This window comes from Balaenoptera acutorostrata, chromosome 16 (assembly GCF_949987535.1).
Source record: "Balaenoptera acutorostrata chromosome 16, mBalAcu1.1, whole genome shotgun sequence".
Lineage (NCBI taxonomy): Eukaryota > Metazoa > Chordata > Mammalia > Artiodactyla > Balaenopteridae > Balaenoptera > Balaenoptera acutorostrata.
Genome location: NC_080079.1, coordinates 15,340,662 through 15,362,060, shown reverse-complemented (window position 1 = coordinate 15,362,060; position 21,399 = coordinate 15,340,662). Strand labels below are relative to the sequence as shown.

Sequence of the window (21,399 nt, the reverse complement as noted above, 5' to 3'; positions counted from 1 at the left end):
AGAGGCTGTCTTTTCTCCACTGTATATGCTTGCCTCCTTTATCAAAGATAAGGTGACCATATGTGCGTGGGTTTATCTCTGGGCTTTCTATCCTGTTCCATTGATCTATATTTCTGTTTTTGTGCCAGTACCAAACTGTCTTGATTACTGTAGCTTTGTAATATAGCCTGAAGTCAGGGAGCCTGATTCCCCCAGCTCCATTTTTCTTTCTCAAGATTGCTTTGGCTATTCGGGGTCTTTTGTGTTTCCATACACATTGTGAAACTTTTTGTTCTAGTTCTGTGAAAAATGCCATTGGTAGTTTGATAGGGATTGCATTGAATCTGTAGATTGCTTTGGGTAGTATAGTCATTTTCACAATGTTGATTCTTCCAATCTAAGAACATGGTATATCTCTCCATCTATTTGTATCAACTTTAATTTCTTTCATCAGTGTCTTATAATTTTCTGCATACAGGTCTTTTGTCTCCTTAGGTAGGTTTATTCCTAGATATTTTATTCTTTTTGTTGCAGTGGTAAATGGGAGTGTTTTCTTAATTTCACTTTCAGATTTTTCATCATTAGTGTATAGGAATGCAAGAGATTTCTGTGCATTAATTTTGTATCCTGCTACTTTACCAAATTCATTGATCAGCTCTAGTAGTTTTCTGGTAGCATCTTTAGGATTCTCTATGTATAGTATCATGTCATCTGTAAACAGTGACAGCTTTACTTCTTCTTTTCCAATTTGGATTTCTTTTATTTCTTTTTCTTCTCTGATTGCTGTGGCTAAAACTTCCAAAACTATGTTGAATAATGGTGGTGAGAGTGGGCAACCTTTTCTTGTTCCTGATCTTAGTGGAAATGGTTTCAGTTTTTCACCATTGAGGACGATGTTGGCTGTGGGTTTGTCATATATGGCCTTTATTATGTTGAGGTAAGTTCCCTCTATGCCTACTTTCTGGAGGGTTTTTATCATAAATGGGTGTTGAATTTTGTCGAAAACTTTTCCTGCATCTATTAAGATGATCATGGTTTTTCTCCTTCAGTTTGTTAATATGGTGTATCACATTGATTGATTTGCGTATATTGAAGAATCCTTCCATTCCCAGGATAAACCCCACTTTATCATGGTGTATGATCCTTTTAATGTGCTGTTGGATTCTGTTTGCTAGTATTTTGTTGAGGATTTTTGCATCTATGTTCATCAGTGATATTGGCCTGTAGTTTTCTTTCTTTGTGACATCTTTGTCTGGTTTTGGTATCAGGGTGATGGTGGCCTCGTAGAATGAGTTGGGGAGTGTTCCTCCGTCTGCTATATTTTGGAAGAGTTTGAGAAGGATAGGTGTTAGCTCTTCTCTAAATGTTTGATAGAATTCGCCTGTGAAGCCATCTGGTCCTGGGCTTTCGTTTGTTGGAAGATTTTTAATCACAGTTTCAATTTCAGTGCTTGTGATTGGTCTGTTCATATTTTCTATTTCTTCCTGGTTCCGTCTCGGAAGGTTGTGCATTTCTAAGAGTTTGTCCATTTCTTCCAGGTTGTCCATTTTATTGGTATATAGTTGCTTGTAGTAATCTCTCATGATCCTTTGTATTTCTGCAGTGTCAGTTGTTACTTCTCCTTTTTCATTTCTAGTTCTATTGATTTCCGTCTTCTCCCTTTTTTTCTTGATAAGTCTGTGTAATGGTGTATCAATTTTGTTTATCTTCTCAAAGAACCAGCTTTTAGTTTTATTGATCTTTGCTATCATTTCCTTCATTTATTTCATTTATTTCTGATCTGATCTTTATGATTTCTTTCCTTCTGCTAACTTTGGGGTGTTTTTGTTCTTCTTTCTCTAATTGCTTTAGGTGTAAGGTTAGGTTGTTTATTTGAGATGTTTCTTAAGGTAGGCTTGTATAGCTATAAACTTCCCTCTTAGAATTGCTTTTGCTGCATCCCATAGGTTTTGTGTTGTTGTGTTTTCATTGTCATTTGTTTCTAGGTACTTTTTGATTTCCTCTTAGATTTCTTCAGTGATCTCTTGGTTATTAAGTAGTGTGTTGTATAGCCTCCATGTGTTTCTATTTCTTACAGATTTTTTCCTGTAATTGATATCTAGTCTCATAGCATTGTGGTCGGAAAAGATACTTGGTACAATTTCAGTTTTCTTAAATTTACCAAGGCTTGATCTGTGACCCAAGATATGATCTATCCTGGAGAATGTTCCATGAGCACTTGAGAAGAAAGTGTATTCTGTTGTTTTTGGATGGAATGTCCTATAAATATCAATTAAGTCCATCTTGTTTAATGTATCATTTAAAGCTTGTGTTTCCTTATTTATTTTCATTTTGGATGATCTGTCCATTGGTGAAAGTGGGGTGTTAAAGTCCCCTACTATGATTGTGTTACTGTCGATTTCCCCTTTTATGGCTGTTAGTATTTGCCTTATGTATTGAAGTGCTCCTATGTTGGGTGCATAAATATTTCCAATTGTTATATCTTCTTCTTGGATTGATCCCTTGATCATTATGTAGTGTCCTTCTTTGTCTCTTGTAATAGTCTTTGTTTTAAAGTCTATTTTGTCTGATATGAGAATTGCTACTCCAGCTTTCTTTTGATTTCCATTTGCATGGAATATCTTTTTCCATCCCCTCACTTTCAGTCTGTATGTGTCCCTAGGTCTGAAGTGGGTCTCTTGTAAACAGCATATATATGGGTCTTGTTTTTGTATCCATTCAGCCAGTCTATGTCTTTTGGTTGGAGCATTTAATCCATTTACATTTAAGGTAATTATCGATATGTATGTTCCTATTACCATTTTCTTAATTGTTTTGGGTTTATTATTGTAGGTCTTTTCCTTCTCTTGTGTTTCCTAGAGAAGGAAACTTCTAGAGAAGTTCCTTTAGCATTTGTTTTAAATATGGTTTGGTAGTGCTGAATCCTCTTAGCTTTTGCTTGTCTGTAAAGCTTTTAATTTCTCCATCGAATCTGAATGAGATCCTTGCTGGGTAGAGTAATCTTGGTTGTAGGTTTTTCTCTTTCATCACTTTAAATATGTCCTGCCACTCCCTTCTGGCTTGCAGTTTCTGCTGAAAGATCAGTTGTTAACCTTATGGGGATTCCCTTATGTGTTACTTGTTGTTTTTCCCTTGCTGCTTTTAATATTTTTTCTTTGTATTTAATTTTTGATAGTTTGATTAATATGTGTGTTGGCGTGTTTCTCCTTGGATTTATCCTGTATGGGACTCTCTGTGCTTCCTGGACTTGATTAACTATTTCCTTTCCCATATTAGGGAAGTTTTCAACTGTAATCTCTTCTAATATTTTCTCAGTCCCTTTCTTTTTCTCTTCTTCTCCTGGGACCCCTATAATTCGAATGTTGGTACGTTTAATGTTGTCCCAGAGGTCTCTGAGACTGTCCTCAATTCTTTTCATTATTTTTTCTTTATTCTGCTCTGCAGTAGTTATTTCCACTATTTTATCTTCCAGGTCACTTATCCGTTCTTCTGCCTCAGTTATTCTGCTATTGATCCCTTCTAGGGAGTTTTAAATTTCATTTATTGTTTTGTTCACCTTTGTTTGTTTGCTCTTTAGTTCTTCTAGGTCCTTGTTAAACGTTTCTTGTATTTTCTCCATTCTATTTCCAAGATTTTGGATCATCTTTACTATCATTATTCTGAATTATTTTTCAGGTAGACTGCCTATTTCCTCTTCATTTGTTAGGTCTGGTGGGTTTTTGCCTTGCTCCTTCATCTGCTGTGTGTTTCTCTGTCTTCTCATTTTGCTTAACTTAATGTACTTGGGGTCTCCTTTACGCAGGCTGCTGGTTCGTAGTTTCCATTGTTTTTGGTGTCTGTCCCCAGTGGCTAAGGTTGGTTCAGTGGGTTGTGTAGGCTTCCTGGTGGAGGGGACTAGTGCCTATGTTGTGGTGTATGAAGCTGGATCTTGTCTTTCTGGTGGGCAGGTCCACGTCTGGTGGTGTGTTTTGGGGTGTCTGTGACCTTATTATGATATTAGGCAGCCTCTCTGCTAATGGGTGGGGTTGTGTTCCTGTCTTGCTAGTTGTTTGGCATAGGGTGTCCTGCACTGTAGCTTGCTGGTCGTTGAGTGGAGCTGGGTCTTGGCGTTGAGATGGAGATCTCTGGGAGATTTTCACCGTTTGATATTACATGGATCTGGGAGGTCTCTTGTGGACCAGTGTCCTGAAGTTGGCTCTCCCACCTCAGTGGCACAGCCCTGACACCTGGCTGGAGCACCAAAAGCCTATCCTCCACACGGCTGAGAATAAAAGGGAGAAAAAAAAGAAAGAAAGAAAGAAGAAGATAAAATAAAATAAAATAAAGTAAAATAAAATAAAATAAAGTCATTAAAATAAAAAATAAAAAATTATTGGGCTTCCCTGGTGGCGCAGTGGTTGAGAATCTGCCTGCTAGTGCAGGGGACACGGGTTCGAGCCCTGGTCTGGGAGGATCCCACATGCCACGGAGCGGCTGGGCCCGTGGGCCACAATTGCTGAGCCTGCGCGTCTGGAGCCTGTGCCCCGTGACGGGAGGGGCCGCGATAGAGAGAGGCCCGCGCACCGCAATGAAGAGCGGTCCCCGCACCGCGATGAAGAGTGGCCCCCGCTTGCCGCAACTGGAGAAAGCCCTCGCACGAACCGAAGACCCAACACAGCCAAGAATAAATAAATAAATAAATAAATAAATAAGAAAATCCTTTAAAAAAAAAAAAAAATACTTACTCTTTAAAAAAAAAAAAAAAAAAAAAAATTATTAAGAAAAAAAAATTTTAAGTAATAATAATAAAAAAAAAGGCAGACAGAACCCTAGGACAAATGGTAAAAGCAAAGCTAGACAGACAAAATCACACACAGAAGCATACACATACACACTCACAAAAAGAGAAAAAGGGAAAAAATATATATATATATTGTTGCTCCCAAAGTCCACCTCCTCAATTTGGGATGATTCGTTGTCTATTCAGGTATTCCACAGATGCAGGTACATCAAGTTGTTTGTGGAGCTTTAATCCGCTGCTCCTGAGGCTGCTGGGGGAAATTTCCCTTTCTCTTCTTTGTTCGCACAGCTCCCGGGGTTCAGCTTTGGATTTGGACCCGCCTCTGCGTGTAGGTCACGTCTGACCTACATGAGGGCGTCTGTTCTTCGCTCAGACAGGATGGGGTTTAAGGAGCAGCTGCTTCGGGGGCTCTGGCTCATTCAGGCCGGGGGGAGGGAGGGGTACGGAGGAGGCAGGGCGTGCCTGCGGCGTCAGAGGCGTCATGACATTGCACCAGCCCGAGGCGCAGTGCGTTCTCCCAGGGAAGTTGTCCCCGGATCACGGGACGCTGGCAGTGGCGGGCTGCACAGGCTCCTGGGAGGGGAGGTGTGGAGAGTGACCTGTGCTCGCACACAGGCTTCTTGGTGGCGGCAGCAGCAGCCTTAGCGTCTCATGCCCGTCTCTGGGGTCCACGCTGGTAGCCGCGGCTCGCGCCCGTCTCTGGAACTCGTTTAGGCGGCGCTCTGAATCCCCTCTCCTCGTGCACCAGGAAACAAAGAGGCAAGAAAAAGTCTCTTGCCTGTTCGGCAGCTGCAGACCTTTTCCCGGACTCCCTCCCAGCCAGCTGTGGCGCACTAACCCCTTCAGGCTGTCTTCACGCCGCCAACCCCAGTCCTCTCCCTGCAATCCGACCGAAGCCCGAGCCTCAGCTCCCAGCCCCGCCCGCCCCGGCGGGTGAGCAGACAAGCCTCTCGGGCTGGTGAGTGCTGGTCGGCACCGATCCTCTGTGCGGGAATCTCTCCACTCTGTCCTCCGCACCCCTGTGGCTGCGCTCTCCTCCGTGGCTCCGAAGCTTCCCCCTCTGCCACCCACAGTCTCCACCCGCGAAGGGGCTTCCTAGTGTGTGGAAACCTTTCCCCCTTCACAGCTCCCTCCCACTGGTGCAGGTGCCGTCCCTATTCTTTGTCTCTATTTTTTCTTTTTTCTTTTGTCCTACCCAGGTACGTGGGGAGTTTTTTGCCTTTTGGGAGGTCTGAGGTCTTCTGCCAGCGTTCAGTAGGTGTTCTGTAGGAGCTGTTCCACATGTAGATGTATTTCTGATGTATTTGTGGGGAGGAAGGTGACCTCTGTGTCTTACTCTTCAGACATCTTGAAGCTCCTCTGTATAGTTTCTTGTAATCATCAGCTCTATCAGGATATAGACCAGTTCCAGAATCTCAAAGAATCCTTCATAGGGCTTCCTTTACAGTGAGGCTTTTTCCTCAGCCATAAGCCCTGGCAACCACTGATTGGTACCCTGTCTCTATAGTTTTGCCTTTCCCAGAATGTCATATACATGAAATCATACAGTATGTAACCTCCTGAGACTGATTTCTTTCCCTTAGCATGCTGCATTTGAGATTTATCCAAGCTGGTTTTTTCCATTAATAGTCCATTTCATTTTTGTTGTTAAGTAGTATTCCATTGTATGAATATACTCCAGTTTGTTTATCCATCCACCCTTTGATAGATATTAATTGTTATACTTTTCAGCAGCTATGAATAATGCTGCCGTGGACAAGATACATACTTGTATAGGTTTTGTGCAGACATAAGTTTTCACTTCAGGATAAATATGTGGAAGTGGGATTGCTGAATCATATAGCAAATGTATATTTATCTTTATAATAACTGCCACTATTTTTCAGAGTGACTGTATCGTTTTGCCTTGCCACCAGCAAAGTATGAGGGTTTCAGCTGTTCCACATACTCAGTGCTTGGTCTTGTTGGTATTTTTTATTATAGTCGTTCAAATAGGTGTGTGGTGGTATCTTATCATGATTTTAATCTGCATTCCCCTAATGGCTAATGACATTGAATATCTTTTCATGTACTTATTAGCCATACTTTTATCTTCTTTGGTTAAGTGTCTTTGCAAATTTTTTGCCTATTTTTTATTGTTTGTTTTCTTATTCTTGGGTTTGAATATTCTTTATATATCTGGATGTAAATCTTCTGCCGGAAGTGTGATTTGATATAATTTTCTCCCAGTCTTTGACTTGTATTTTTATTCTTTTAACAGTGTCTTTTGTGGAGAAAAAAATGTTTTAATTTTGAGAAAATCCAATGTATTTTTTTTCTTTTATAAGTTATGCTTTTGGTGTCATATAAGAACTCTTCGCTTACTCAAGGTCACATAGATTTCCTTCTAAGAGTTTTATACTTTTACATTGTACATTTAAGTCTGTGATCCATTTCAGATATCTTTTGTTTATGAGTCTATGATCCATTTTAGTTATTGTTTATGATTGAGGTGTAGGTCAAGGTTCATTATTTTGCATATGGATATCCAATTTTTACAGCCTTTGGAAAAGACTGGTCTTTCTCTTTTGAAATGCCTTTGCAGCTCTGTCAAAAATCCATTCACCGTCAGGCTTCCAGTTCCAGGAAACACTACATAAACATACATCTCTCTTTATGTCCCATGGGTCTCAACTATAAAACCTGGATGATATGCATGGGCAGCTATTTGGTAATTGTGAAAAGTAAGTATCATCAGGCAGATCAGGGAAGAACACCAGAATTCAGAGCACCCTGAAATATTTGGAAGTTAACCATTTTTTCCTCCAGTATCCCCTGCCTTGAGCCTCGATGAAGAAAACATCCTGGAAAAATACTCTAGTTCTGACTTGTGCTGTGGAAAAGGAAGCCCTTAAAGCTCAGAGAGTAGGGGAGATCCACCCCCCAATTCTTCCTCTCTTTTAAAATATTTACTTACCCCGAATTCCAGGCAGTCTTGAATCAGGAACATTGGCTGCAGCAAAAATGGCCAGGAAGCTGCTAGAGCCAAATCTCCAAGGGTTGGGAATCTTCTACATAAGGCGGAACTGTGGGTACAAGAGGGTCAATACAAATCCATTGCTTTTCCCTCTTCTCTGTCCTCCCAATGCAGAATGTGGCACAATCACAGAAGCGGGTAGTTTCTGGCCAGAGGATGGAAAAGTGAAGCCCAGAGAACCAGAAAAAGTCTGGGAAATAACAGAGAGAGAAAAGCCATCCCATAAAGTTGAACTTCTGGGATTTTCCATGTGAGGCTCTTATCCTAATTAGCATACCAAAGAATTTGAGAAGTGGCTAATGGTTAGAACTCTGCCCAGGCCCCAGACTGAACCCACATGGCAGACTCAAATAGCACTGAAAAAGCTTTGGGTACATTGTAAGCACAGCCTACAGATGTCTAAAGTAAAATATCTCTATAGAGAATATCGACATTTTCTATAAGATACAAATAAGACCTCAGTCCCTCTGTAAATTTGATACAGCAGGAAAGGCTGTGATGGAAGTCACCATTCTTCAGCTTGGTTAGCAAGTCAAGGACTGTCTGTCAATATTTATTTATAGCTTTAAGAAAAACTTTATCGGGTGTTGGATCTGTTAACCATCCATATGGAGAAAAGTAACATTTGACTCCTACCTCATACTAATCATAAAAATCAATACCAGGAGAAAAGGAAAAACATGAAGTATCATCTAGAAGGTAATATGGGAATTCTTCTTCACATCTTTAGAACTGGGAAAATTTCTTAAACAGACACACAAAGCACTTCAATAAAATTAGACTACAGTAAAACTAACAATTTTTGTCGTCAGAAGATGTCATTAACATTGTGAAAAGTCAAGCCATGCAGTAGTATAAAATATTCACAACCTATATAAAGGATAAAGGCCTTATAGTCACAATATATAACTCATATAAATCAGTAAAAAACAGTCTTAAAACTCAACTCCCCGCCCCCAAAATGGCAAGAGACTTGAATAAGCACTTCACAAAAAAGGATAAGTGGCTAACAAAATATAAAAATGTGCTCCATTTAATTTTTATCAGGGAATGCAAATTAAAACCACAATATAATACTATTTACTATTCACCCATTATAGTGGCTAAAAAGAACAAGATAGATAATATCAAATGTTGGAGTGGATGTGGAACTCTAGACACTTCCCGGTGGTCTAGAAGTTGGTGCAACAACTTTGAAAACAATTTGACTGTATTCTAAAGTTGAGCTTACCCATACTCTGTGATCCAACAATTCTATTCCATCAAAGGTCATGTTAAACATATTTATAACAGTGTGTTTTAAATAACCAAAACCTTGGAATAACCCAAATACCTAAAAATAATAGAATATGGGGCAATGAAAAGAACAAACTAATCCTAAAAGAACAATATGGATGGCATTCACTAACATAGTTTTGAACAAAAGAAGCTAGAAACAAAAGAATGAATATTTTAGGATTCCATTTGTATAAAGTTCAGAAATAGGCAGAAACACACTATGGTGTTAAAAATCATTATGCTAGTGACCTCTGATGAAGAGGGGATGGGCAAAGTACTATTTCTTTACTGGGGTGGTGGTTACATGGGTATATTTTCTTTGCGATAATTCATTGAGCTGTATACTTATGATTTCTCTATGTGTGTTATGCATTAGTGCTTTAGGAAAGCTTTTTAGGAAGAGCATTTACTACTTTAAAAATATTAGGGGAATTTTGTAATTGAAACTTTTATCCTGACTACATGGTTTCAAAAGGTATGCTTTAAATAAAAGTTGAGTGTAGAAAAGAACACTGTATACATTGACCTTTATAATTTTTGGTGCAAGTTTGTGAGATTAAGGTTTTATCCAGGTACATGATTTGTAACAGGAGTAGTTAACCAGGAAGGTCTTCCTTACTATATGTTGCTTGTCTTTTTAATACTTTGCCAAGGAGGCTTTAGAGCACTCTATTTTCTGTAGAATACTTCAAGAAAGGATTGAAGAGTTATCAAATGTGCTCTTTAGATTTGTAAATCTGTTACCGGTTTTGGGGGTGTTCATTTAGGCGTTTTTCTATGAATTTTACATAAATGATATCAGAGGTAGATTTTATGGATTCTTTCCCCGCCTTCATTTAACTCCTTCCATGTGGCTATGCAGTGAGGTTTCAGTTTGGGAGGAATTTATCCCTCACCAGCTTCATGGGTGGGCTAAAGCCAGTAAGTGCATACCCTTCAATTCGCCAAGTGATTGGTGAAGAGTGGGCATGTATAATGGTATGTGATAGAAGTCTGGAACTGTGGCATTCGTTTTTGTATCTAAGAGAAAAACAAGCCTGAGAATAAAGCTGATGCACAACAGAGTGTATGGGTCAGAAAACAGAAAAGAAATGTAGCCAGGGCCCTGACCAGAACAAACCTGGAAGTTCTTCTTCCTTTTGACTTTGGGGAGTGTCTTAGTCTGCTCAGGCTTCCATAAACAACTAACACAGACTGAGTGACTTTACCAACACAAAGTTTATGATCTCACAGTTTTGGAGACTGGGAAGTCTAAGATCTGAGTGCCAGCATGGTTGGCTTCTGGTGAGAGCTTTCTTCTTGGCCTATAGATGACCGCCTTTTTGGTGTGTGTTCACGTGGCCTTTTCTCGGTACAAGTGCGTGGGGAGAGAGCACAAGCTCTCTGGTGTTTCTTCTTATGAGGACACTAATTCTACTGGCTCAGGGCTCTACCATTATGACCTCATTTAACTTTAGTTACATCCAAAAGTTGCTCTCTCTAAGTATAATCACATTGGGGTTTAGGGCTTCAACATACAACTTTTGGAGGAACATTTGTAGCATTCTGCCTCTAGCCCCCTAAATCATGTCCTTATTGCATGCAAAGTACATTTATTCCATCCCAGCAATGCCAAAAGGCTTAATTCATTCCAGAATCGACACTAAAGTCTAAAGTCTCATCTGAATATCATCTAAATTAGATATGGGTGAGATTTGGGGTCAAGTTAACCCGAGGCAAAATTCCTCTCTAGTTGTGAGCCTGTGAAACCAGGCAAATTATGTGATTCCAAAATACCACGGTGGTATAGGCATAGAATAGATATTCCCATTTCAAATGGAAGAAAAGTAAAGGAAGAAAGGGGTGATGGGTCCCAAGGAAGGCTAATCCCATCAGAACTTAAAGATTTGAGAATAACCCTCCTTGGCTCAGTGCCCTACCTCCAGGTCCCATAGCTCTGTGGTGCGGCCCTGCCACGTTAGCTTGGCAAGGTGGCCCTGATGCTGCAGCACTGTGCTGCAGCCTTGGCGCCAAGGCTCTTGGCAGGGGTATCCTGGTCCTCTAAAACCCAAGAGGCTCCACCCTTTGAAACTGAGGAGGATCCATCCTTGCCCCCTGGGCCTGTGGTGGGAGTGGGAGCCCTAAAGGTCTCTGATTCCCTTCTGGGTCATTCTTCCCTTTTCTTAAAGGATAAAGCCTGCTTCCAACTGAATAGCTGTATGTTCCCATCCCATAGAATCCAAGAAGCCTGAAAACCTTCTTTCATTACATCTTGTTTTCTCTGTACCCTGTAGTTTAAACTCTCGGTGTCTCTGCTGGTATAATCCCATATCTATTGCTATAATAGTATATTATTAGAAGAATATTTTCTTAAACTATTTATTGATTTTACCAATTTTTCATCAGCATGATCGCTCTTTACTTTTTATTACCAGCCTAATATGAATTAACATAGAAAGCATACAAACCCCTAAAGTGTATATCTCCTCTTCTCAAGGAGGTAAAATCGTGAAAACTGAAAAAGTTTATACTGGCTTCCTCTATCATTATAAAAGTGACACTCTTCACTTATGTTATGAAATTTAGATCAGAAAGAATTTAAGTTCCTTGTGGAGAAATTCAGCAAGTCTTCACTGTCCTAAACTGAATCTTGATCATGTAACTATTATGGGGGGAGGATATTGTGAATTACAAATTGTCAAATAAAAATACTTTTTGGTATTTAGGTTACATTTAATTATTAAATGTAAATGAATTTTGGTATGTGTACTATTGTCTACTACTGCAGACACTGTGAGAGAAACAGTTGACAGGATATGATGTCTGACTGAATATAAGGGATGATAAAATTGAATGTGTTTTTACATTTTACCTGGAAAGTAATGGTGAGACAAGAAGTCAACAGGAAGGGGAGAACTTGCAATTTAAGACTTTTGTAACTTAGGCAATTTACGTAAACTCTCCATGACCTCAACTCTCATCTTTTAAATGAGTACATAGCAGAATACACAGTATATCATGTGTGATTGTGGTAATGAAAGAATTAATGCATGTAAAACATGTAACACAGTGCTTGGTACATATTACCCAATAGATGTTAGTTACTTTTATTATGAATGTTACTCAGGAGTACAGTTTGGACATGGTAGATTTGAGGTGATATTTATCTCTCTTGTTAAAATTCTTAAGGTATTATGGTAAGACTTAAATTCAGATAAATGGATCCTTGGACTATATATAAAGTATCAATTCTCACTACTATATTTCAACAGTTGCATTGTTAACCTGGATATAACAAGGGAAGTGTAACTGCTATGGCAGGAATTCAGACTAGAACAGGGTTTTGGCACTATTGGCAGGTTGGCTGAGAGAATCTTTGTTGTGGGGAGGAGGACTGACCTCGATATTGTACCATATTTACCAGCATCCCACTTGATGTCCACCAAGTGGTGACAACCAAAAATGTCTCCAGCCACTGCCAAATGTCCCTGGAGGGCAAAACTCTCCTGATTGAGAACCAGTGGACTAGAAAGAATCATGTAAGAGTCTTCAAATATATAAAGAAGTGTTAGAATATAGAAGAAGGAAATGGCTGATTCAGTGTAACCCAGAGGCAGAAGCAGCACTGATTAATAAAAGTTAGAAAGACAGCTTAACAGAAAATTTTCATAGTTTGAGCTAGCTAAAAATAAAATGCACCAACTTATGAGCCAGCAGAAGCTACTATGTGTATTTAATTAGGGACCGGATCACTATCAGAGTTGTGCTGAGAATTTCTTTCCTGGGAGGGAGTCTGAACTAAATAATGTCATCGATATCTTCCAATGATAAGATGCTCTCATTTTGGCAGGTTAAATGACTTATATTTGGAAATGATTCCAAATGAGGTCATAGTTGAAGCTATGAGAATAACTGAGCTCTTTTTCTGAGAGCAAGAATAGGTAATAGCATGGTCTTGTGAATGAATTTTCAGGAATGCCCATAATTTAAAACAAAGAGTCGGGAATGCATTCTACTCTCATTGACTCCCTAGTGTGTCAAGAAGATGAAGGAAGCCAAGAAAATAAAGTGTTCAGACGGGTTTTAAAGGATGGATGGTTGGTATTGTCAATTGAGAAGTAAAAGACAGTTGATAGAGAAAAGACTAGTTTATTTAATTTTTAGAAAGTCACGATGAGGAAGTACCCACTAAAATATTGCATAGTATATAAACATTAATTATTAATATTAACATTTTTATTAGTATACAAATTAGATACCAAATAATAAGACATTAAATAAGACTAGGTTATGAGGAAATTGACATGGAAGTGGGTACATGGACCACTTGCTCAACAAACTAGAGGAAGCTACAGGGTTAATAAAATAGGGTTATTGTTTTTTTATTTTTTAGGAGATGTGGGACTTGAGCACTTCTGAAAATTTAAATTTAGATGAAACAGAATGAGTTTATAAATACTAGAGGGAAAGATAATTATGTAAAAAGCGGAAAGGTACCTCAGTGGTTGATACTGGGGCATATGGAAAACAACTGTTATGACATAGTGTGCAAGCTCAGAGTTCAGAGTTCCCAACAGATGGGAAGGAAAGAGTCTGAGGCTTTCGTGGCTCGTTTTGAATTTTGGCTCTACCACTTCAACTCCCTGTGTGACTATAAGCAATTTACTTTGAACTTCTCTGAGCATTGGATTCTTCTTTTCTAAAATAAGAATAATATATCCTATCTGGAAATGTCCTTATAAAACTAAACCCAGTCATCAGTGTGATGTATCTAGCACAGTATCTGGAATGTGTTCAGCACTCAGTGGATGGGTGCTAGAATTATCAATGTCATTGTCAGCATCATTGAAAGATATTCTAAGATTTCTTTAAGTGAGGCAAGGAGAAAAAATATATTAAGGATTTGACAAGAGTAGAAAGTGTCAACATTTACACTGCTTATGAGTGAATCAATTGATGAGTACAAGGATTATCAGTTAAGGGTGAAGACCAGGTTTTTGGTAGTGGTCAGTGACCAGTGAATTCATAGTGGCACTGTTCTGCTCATTTCTGGGTCTTTTCATAGCATAATCTTTGACCACAGAGCAAAGGAAGGGAAAAGAAACAGTAATGCATGATTGGGATTGGTTAACCAGATTCACATAAATCTGTTATTTTGAGATTTGTCAGTCTCAAATTACTGCTAAAAAAGTATCCTCTGCTACATAGTCTATCTCATATGGTACCTAATACATATTGACCACACGTATATACGTTGTAATTGAATTATTTCTTAATTTAAACATTAGCATATACAAGGGAGTCTCAGCTTCTGTAGAACTGACATTTTGGACAGAATAATTCTTTGTCATTGGGGCCAGTCCTGTGCATTGCAGGATGTTTAGCAGCGTCGCTGGCTACACTCACTAGATGCAAGTTGCACTTCTCTCCCAGTGTGATAATCAAACAGGTATCTAGACATAGTCAAGTGTCCCAGTGGGGGGATGGGGGGGAGGGCTAAATCACCTTCAGTTGAGAACTACAGGAATATTCTCAGATATAAGATAGTTGCTAATAAAGGTAAAATGAATAAATGTGTGATATTTAAATTTATGAAATTGCCAGATTTTACGACTCAATAGCAATTCTAAAAAAATTTATTGCTGTATAAAACCAACAGAATTATAAAGTTACATTCCTTCTGACGGAGAAAATCTGAAAGATAGACTATAATATATATTAAAGAATATAAATAATTTTTCTACCTGTGTACTTTGCTTTTACTTGAGAATGTTTTACAAACTTCTAATTTGTCTGTTTTGCTTGAATATTTACCAAGGCAAAGTGATTATTTCTATATATTTTTAAATCCTCTACATATTCTTTTATCATTTCATGACACATTGCAAGTGTTTTAAGCAAAAATTATTTGTGTTTTATTTTCTAGTTGTTTTTTATCCTTATTACTGGTGGCCGCTGTGGTGTGGAAGATCAAGCAAACATGTTGGGCTTCTCGACGGAGAGAGGTAACAGTAATATTACTTAATCTTTTGTTTAAAGATTCAAGCAAACATATGGATCTGTATTCCTTAATTGACATCCTCCTTTCAAACAGAGATTTTCAAATCAGTTTCATTTATTAAGATTGAGCAAGTCAGGCTTCCCTGGTGGCGCAGTGGTTGAGAATCTGCCTGCCAATGCAGGGGACACAGGTTCGAGCCCTGGTCTGGGAAGATCCCACATGCCACAGAGCTGCTAGGCCCGTGAGCCACGACTACTGAGCCTGCGCGTCTGGAGCCTGTGCTCCGCAACAAGAGAGGCCGCGATAGTGAGAGGCCCGCGCACCGCGATGAAGAGTGGCCCGCCACTCGCTGCAGCTAGGGAAAGCCCTCGCACGACCCAACACAGCTAAAAATAAATAAATAAATTAACTAAAAAAAAAAAAGATTGAGCAAGTCAATCTAGTATTTTTTAAGCTTTAGATCAAAATTTGCCACTGTCATTTTAAATCAGTATCTGTAGAAGCATTGGTTAGTTGCAGAGTTTTTTTAAAATAGTGTTAGAATTTATAGTGGATACCAGTATTAATTTTGTTGATTAAATAACCTGCAATCTCTTTAATTTAGGTAGTTATACTATAAAAACATTATTTTTATAACTTACAATTTAAAAGAATATTCTGAGCAATAAATATTAATTTTTTGTTTGTATCGTGTAGAATTCTTTTTTTTGGTAATCAGATCTTTTTCATGGGTGTCTGATAATCCAAATTTGTTTGAATTACACCTCAATTTGATACATATCTATATCAGAATTAATCATGTGTGTCCCTTATAATCTTAAAATTGATAAAAACAGTAATACTCTTACAGAACAACTGTTGATGTAAATATATTATACAAATATAGTTTCCTAACTTTGTATGTATTAGTTAATTGAAAGGAACAAAGAAATATAATAATATGAGGATTCTAAATGTGCAGTAGGTTTATTGTTCTATACCTCATATAATGAAAAAGCATTTCTGTTTTTATTAATATTATTATATTCTATTACATTTTATTTTTTATAAATTTATTTATTTATTTATTTATTTTTGGCTGCATTGGGTTCGTTGCTGCGCACGGGCTCTCTCTAGTTGCAGCGAGCGGGGGCTACTCTTTGTTGTGGTGCGCGGGCTTTAGTAGTTGTGATGTGCGGGCTTCAGTAGTTGTGGCTCGCGGGCTCTAGAGTGCAGGCTCCGTAGTTGTGGCGCACGGGCTTAGTTTCTGTGCGACATGTGGGATCTTCCCGGACCAGGGCTCGAAGCCGTGTCCCCTGCATTGGCAGACGGACTCTTAACCACTGCGCCACCAGGGAAGTCCGTCTATTACTATTAATATTAGTATTATTAGCATTTTATTTGCTGTTGCATTTCCCAGTATATTTTTATACGTTTAATTTTGTGAAACAATGTATAGCAGAGATATAATTACTTACCTTCTTGTTTTCCACAAAAAAAATTATATTTAAAAACAATCCAGAATATTCCAAATTATAGAATTAGTAAATGACATGAGTTCTTCTTAATTATTCTCCTATTTTCAAACATCCAGTGCCTACCTATAATATATTTGCAAACTTGACACCACTCCCCTGCAAATAAATTACTTACCCTAATTCTCTCCACCTCTCTGATTTTCTATACATGGGCAGTGCAACATCAGTGAGAATTTACTTGGTATGGTCCTATGATAAAATGTAATCCAATTTAAAAGGAATTTTAAAAATATTAATATATAAATATTTTGCAAAAAGTGGAATTCTGTGTGGAGATAAACAATCTTCTACATATGCTAGACAATCTATTAAGGTAAAAGTATGGATTCAGGAAGGAAAAAACAAGTGGTAGTCAGGCAGTCTGAAAACTTTCCATAATGGAGTAGAGCAAGTGACTATTTATGCCTCGTATCATTAGAAAAGAAGTTAGGCTCAATCAGGGAGCCTGGGTTCTCACTTCATTATGACTAGCAATGTTTAAATATCTGATTTCTAAAGTTTATAAAATGTAACTGTATAAAGATAGAATTGTGCAAACATCGATGTACAACTCTGCCATTAGCTGGGTGGGTAAGCAGTCTAATTGAATTCAGTTTCCTCTAAAGAGAGGCGTCGTACTACATAACTTATTCTCAGTTTGAGGTTCCTAGAGCTCTAGGAATGTTTATATGTAATGACTAAAGTTTAGAAACGATTAAACATTTGATAAAAATAATGGGAATTGTTCATTTAACTATGAAACTTTCACACTTTTCAAAATGACAAATTGCTTTTGGTTAATATATCACCTTAGTGTATGTAGTATGTAGTTTATTGCATATTATCGGAAGCTCTGGCCAGCTGATATTACTTTAATTTTTAAAATACAAATATGAATTTATTTTTTGATTAGAAGTCAGTATCTAAGTATGTGTTGCACATGTGAGAATGGAGGAAAATTAGGAAGGAAGGGAGAACTAGATTAGGGACCTCTGGGCCAGTTCTAATCTGTGGTTCTAAATGTTACTATGTCCTCTTGATAGTCCTCAATTTAATGTCCTTCTTTCCACGTCTTCCAGGTAATGAATCTTTGTTAAAGAATATAACAATATTTGCGTTTAATTTGCTACCTCTATCAAAATACAAAATCTGTCCTGTTGAGAGGTCATGTCATGTTACAATATCATAGTTAAAAAATATTATGGGGGATTTTATCATTTTTAACTTTATTAAATCTTTTAAATACAAATTTCTAATGTCTTAGAAACCATTCATATGTTGATGCCCAAAGTAAAGATGATATTATTTTGATGACTACCAGACATCTATTTAGCTAATAATTTTTATATTAATAAAAGATTGTCATTTTGGTTTTAGAGACCCAATGACTTTTAACTACACAGTTGTAGCTAATATGATAATCCCATTTATAGACTTCATGTAAATGGAGTAAAAATGTGTTTTTATCTCTCTTTATTCAGTTTTAACTATTAGATTAACACTAATATTCCCGAAAGGAAAATACCTCAATATTTTTTCTTTATATGGAGATGATACTTTCTCCAAAGCATTAAGACATCAATTATTGTAAACCTCAGAGGACCCCTATGAGTGGTAGAATGACAGTTTATCTTTAATAGTAAATGAAGGTTATTTAAAGGATTCTTCCTTCTTGGTATTTCTGTAATTTTGTTATAGGAATTGTATTACTTGCTTTTCTAAATATAGGGACTGTTTTAAAATGAAAATAATCTTTAGACATTTTAAAAATATATTGTGTTAATTAAACCAGACATATTGCTTTTTTGTTTTTAACTATTCGAAGGTTTGGGTCTCATAAACACACACGTACATTTTTTGTGTTATAATTTTAATATCAGAAGCCCATTAATAATGTTATGCCTTTGAATAATACCCCTTGAATTCAGGGGCTCTTAAAAACACAAAAATGAAACTATAAAGGACCTTAATTTTAATGTTACCTCTTCATATGGGAGCTCGAAACTCATTTCTGTAATAACCCTATTAAAAATATGAAAGTTTTGTGTGCATGTGTGTGGAGGGAATGCTGTGCTAATTAATGGAAACAATAAGTGGACATTGATCGGTGGAAATATTATAAACTACAAGAAGGATGAGTTTATTTTTATAGCTTATGCTTGTTACAGAGGTCTTGAAAACCTTGAGATTCAATGGCACCTTGAATTTTAGATAAATAGTCATTATATTACAAAAACATTTGTTAGGGCCAGGTATATGTTAAAAGGAGACTTTTTAAATAGCATCGTCATACTTAATAATTTTCATGTTTAAACTAAACTATGAGTTTTTAATAGGTATTAAAGGCACAAACCCATTAAAATTTTATAATTACTCCTTGCAATAAAGGTATTAATCTTATATTTGACTAACATAAGTGGAAATATCATGCATATCTTAATAGTTATAAGAAGTTAATTTTTTCAGTTAACAACATTTATTCCCATATATTTTGGGTGGTTTAACTGTAGTATACCTCCATTAAAATCTAACTGGAAAATCTATAGAATAATAGATCCCATAAGCAAAGGTAAGGTTATATTAATAAACTTCATATTACTAGTGGGTTTGTGTATTTGAATGATTACATTTCCTGTACCAGGAACTTTTATTTCTTTTATTCTCTTTACAGTTCTTTAAAGAATAAAAAATATATTAATATAGATCGTTACCACATTATTTGCTTATACTTCATAGTATAGTATGCATCTCTAATGCTTAAAAATTATAAGAACAATATTGTCTGGGATAAGTCAATGTCCAATGAGTAACTGATCTTGTGTTCATGATGCTCTATTTTCCTGCACATTTCACAGTCACGCAGCATAAAACCTAAATTTGAATTTAACATAATCAACCTGAAATTTGAGTTAAAAATAATAAACTAAAACCCATAAATAGTAGCTCTGAGTGACAAACTACTTTTCTTAAGGCAAACACATTAACTCTTTCCTCTGTTTCATGGGCACAAAAAAACAAAAAAGAATTAGTATCATTAAGTTATACTTTACTCAGGAAATGTCATGAGTCAACAATTTATGATAAAATCATCTCTGAGAGGCTAAATTTGTGGTAAATGGGTTCTCATCTAAATATTATTAATGTAATGCATCATTGTTTACAAAGTAAGTTACTGTACCTCTTTAGAAATACACCCAACTTATTTAGAGAGAGGAGAGTGGGCAGAGAGAAGAGAGTAATGAGAAAATGTTACTTTGGGTGGAAAAATTAAAATTAATTCATTTAGGTACTGTATGAAACTTCTTGTATAATTTCTTAGTAATTTAAGAATCTGTATTTTATTTTTAATGGTCAAACATTGCAATATCTAGATAAAGCTTTCCATAAAACATGTTGCTTTGTCAGAAAAGCAAGAAGTTTTAAAAATCATTATTAAATAATGAGCTCAAATAAATGTTTATCTTGGCAGTTAATGGCCTTAGTATCAACTTATTTTTGCTTAACATTTTCTGTAATATTATGACACAAATCAATCATTTGATGTACCACTTAGAAAGAAAAAATAGTGCCAATTAACTATGGCTGTCTTGCCACTAAGAATATTTGTCTTATACTATTCAAAGGACTCATACAGAATTACTTAGATATAGATTTTATTGTATATCAACATGTATATACATTGAAAGGAAAGTAAAAGCAAAATAAATTGGGTAAGGCATTACCAAAACTTGTTCACGTTCATAGTCCAGTTTTTCATAAATCACTTTGACTCAGGAAAAAAACGTTTTGTTTATTTCACATAGTATCATTGACTAGAGTAATCAAGTTTGTGTCTGTGCAGGCAATGACAACTATATCATAACTGCCATCTGGCCAGTAGTGATTGTACAATTTCATTGATTGTAAGACACATCAAACTTCAGAGATATTAAAATGTGAAAACAAAGTATGGCTTAGAATCTATAAAATATGGTAGGGCCTACTTTATAAGGTTTATAGTACTAAATGAGTTAATATGTGCTAAATACCCCACTGCCTGTTACTTACCAGACTTCAACAAACGTTAGCAGTTATTGTTTGTTGATACGTAAAATAAAGAATGATTAGCAATATATTATGCATTCATATTAGTAACAGCAACTCCTGTATATCTAGGATTCTTTTCCTCCTCCATATCCACTTTAACACAGTGGTTCTCAATCTAGCCAGTCCTTTAGAATCACCTGTAGATCTTAAAAAATATATTTATATATCCCTGAGTGCCACTCCACTACTCGACCCCCATCAGACCTATAAATCAGAATTTCTTTGAGACTCAGCTTGATGTATCTATTTTTAAGCCCACAATTGATTGTAATATGCACCATTAGCATTGAAACTCTGCTTTGACTTCTACTCTTAGAGAGATGGAAAACCATTGAAGCATTTTCCACAGAGGAGTTAAGTGATTTGAGCTAAAATGATCTGCTTTTAAACTGATAATTCTGCTGCTGTGTTAAAACTAGATTACAGATAGACACCTGTAGACACAGGGAGACTAGTAAGTAGGTTATTACCATACCTGGTGAGAGATGATGATAGCTCAGATCAAGAGGTGGCAGTGGATATGGCAAGAAGTGATTGGATTATGAGTACGTATTGAAGATAATAACAGGATTAGATGGATAGGGTGGTGTGAGAAAGAAATAAACCAACCATAGAGCTCGCAGAAAATGAAGGAAATAATAGAGACTAGAGGAGAAATTAATGCAATAGAGAACAGAAAAACAGCATAGAAAATCAATGAACATAAGCTGGTTCTTTGAAAGATCAACAAAATTGACAAAATAGCTCAACTGACCAAGAATAAAAGAGAGAAGATTCAAATCAC

At 36.8% G+C, this 21,399-nt stretch overlaps 1 protein-coding gene across 1 annotated transcript in view; it reads left to right on the top strand.

The window, feature by feature from the left end:
* Positions 1-21,399, top strand: part of ATRNL1 (attractin like 1) — a 706,302-nt gene that overhangs the window by 309,603 nt on the left and 375,300 nt on the right. Inside the window, exon 26 of the mRNA XM_007173145.3 lies at positions 14,959-15,037. Coding sequence (XP_007173207.2) covers positions 14,959-15,037 — 79 coding nt within the window. The remainder of the gene's footprint in view (positions 1-14,958; positions 15,038-21,399) is intronic.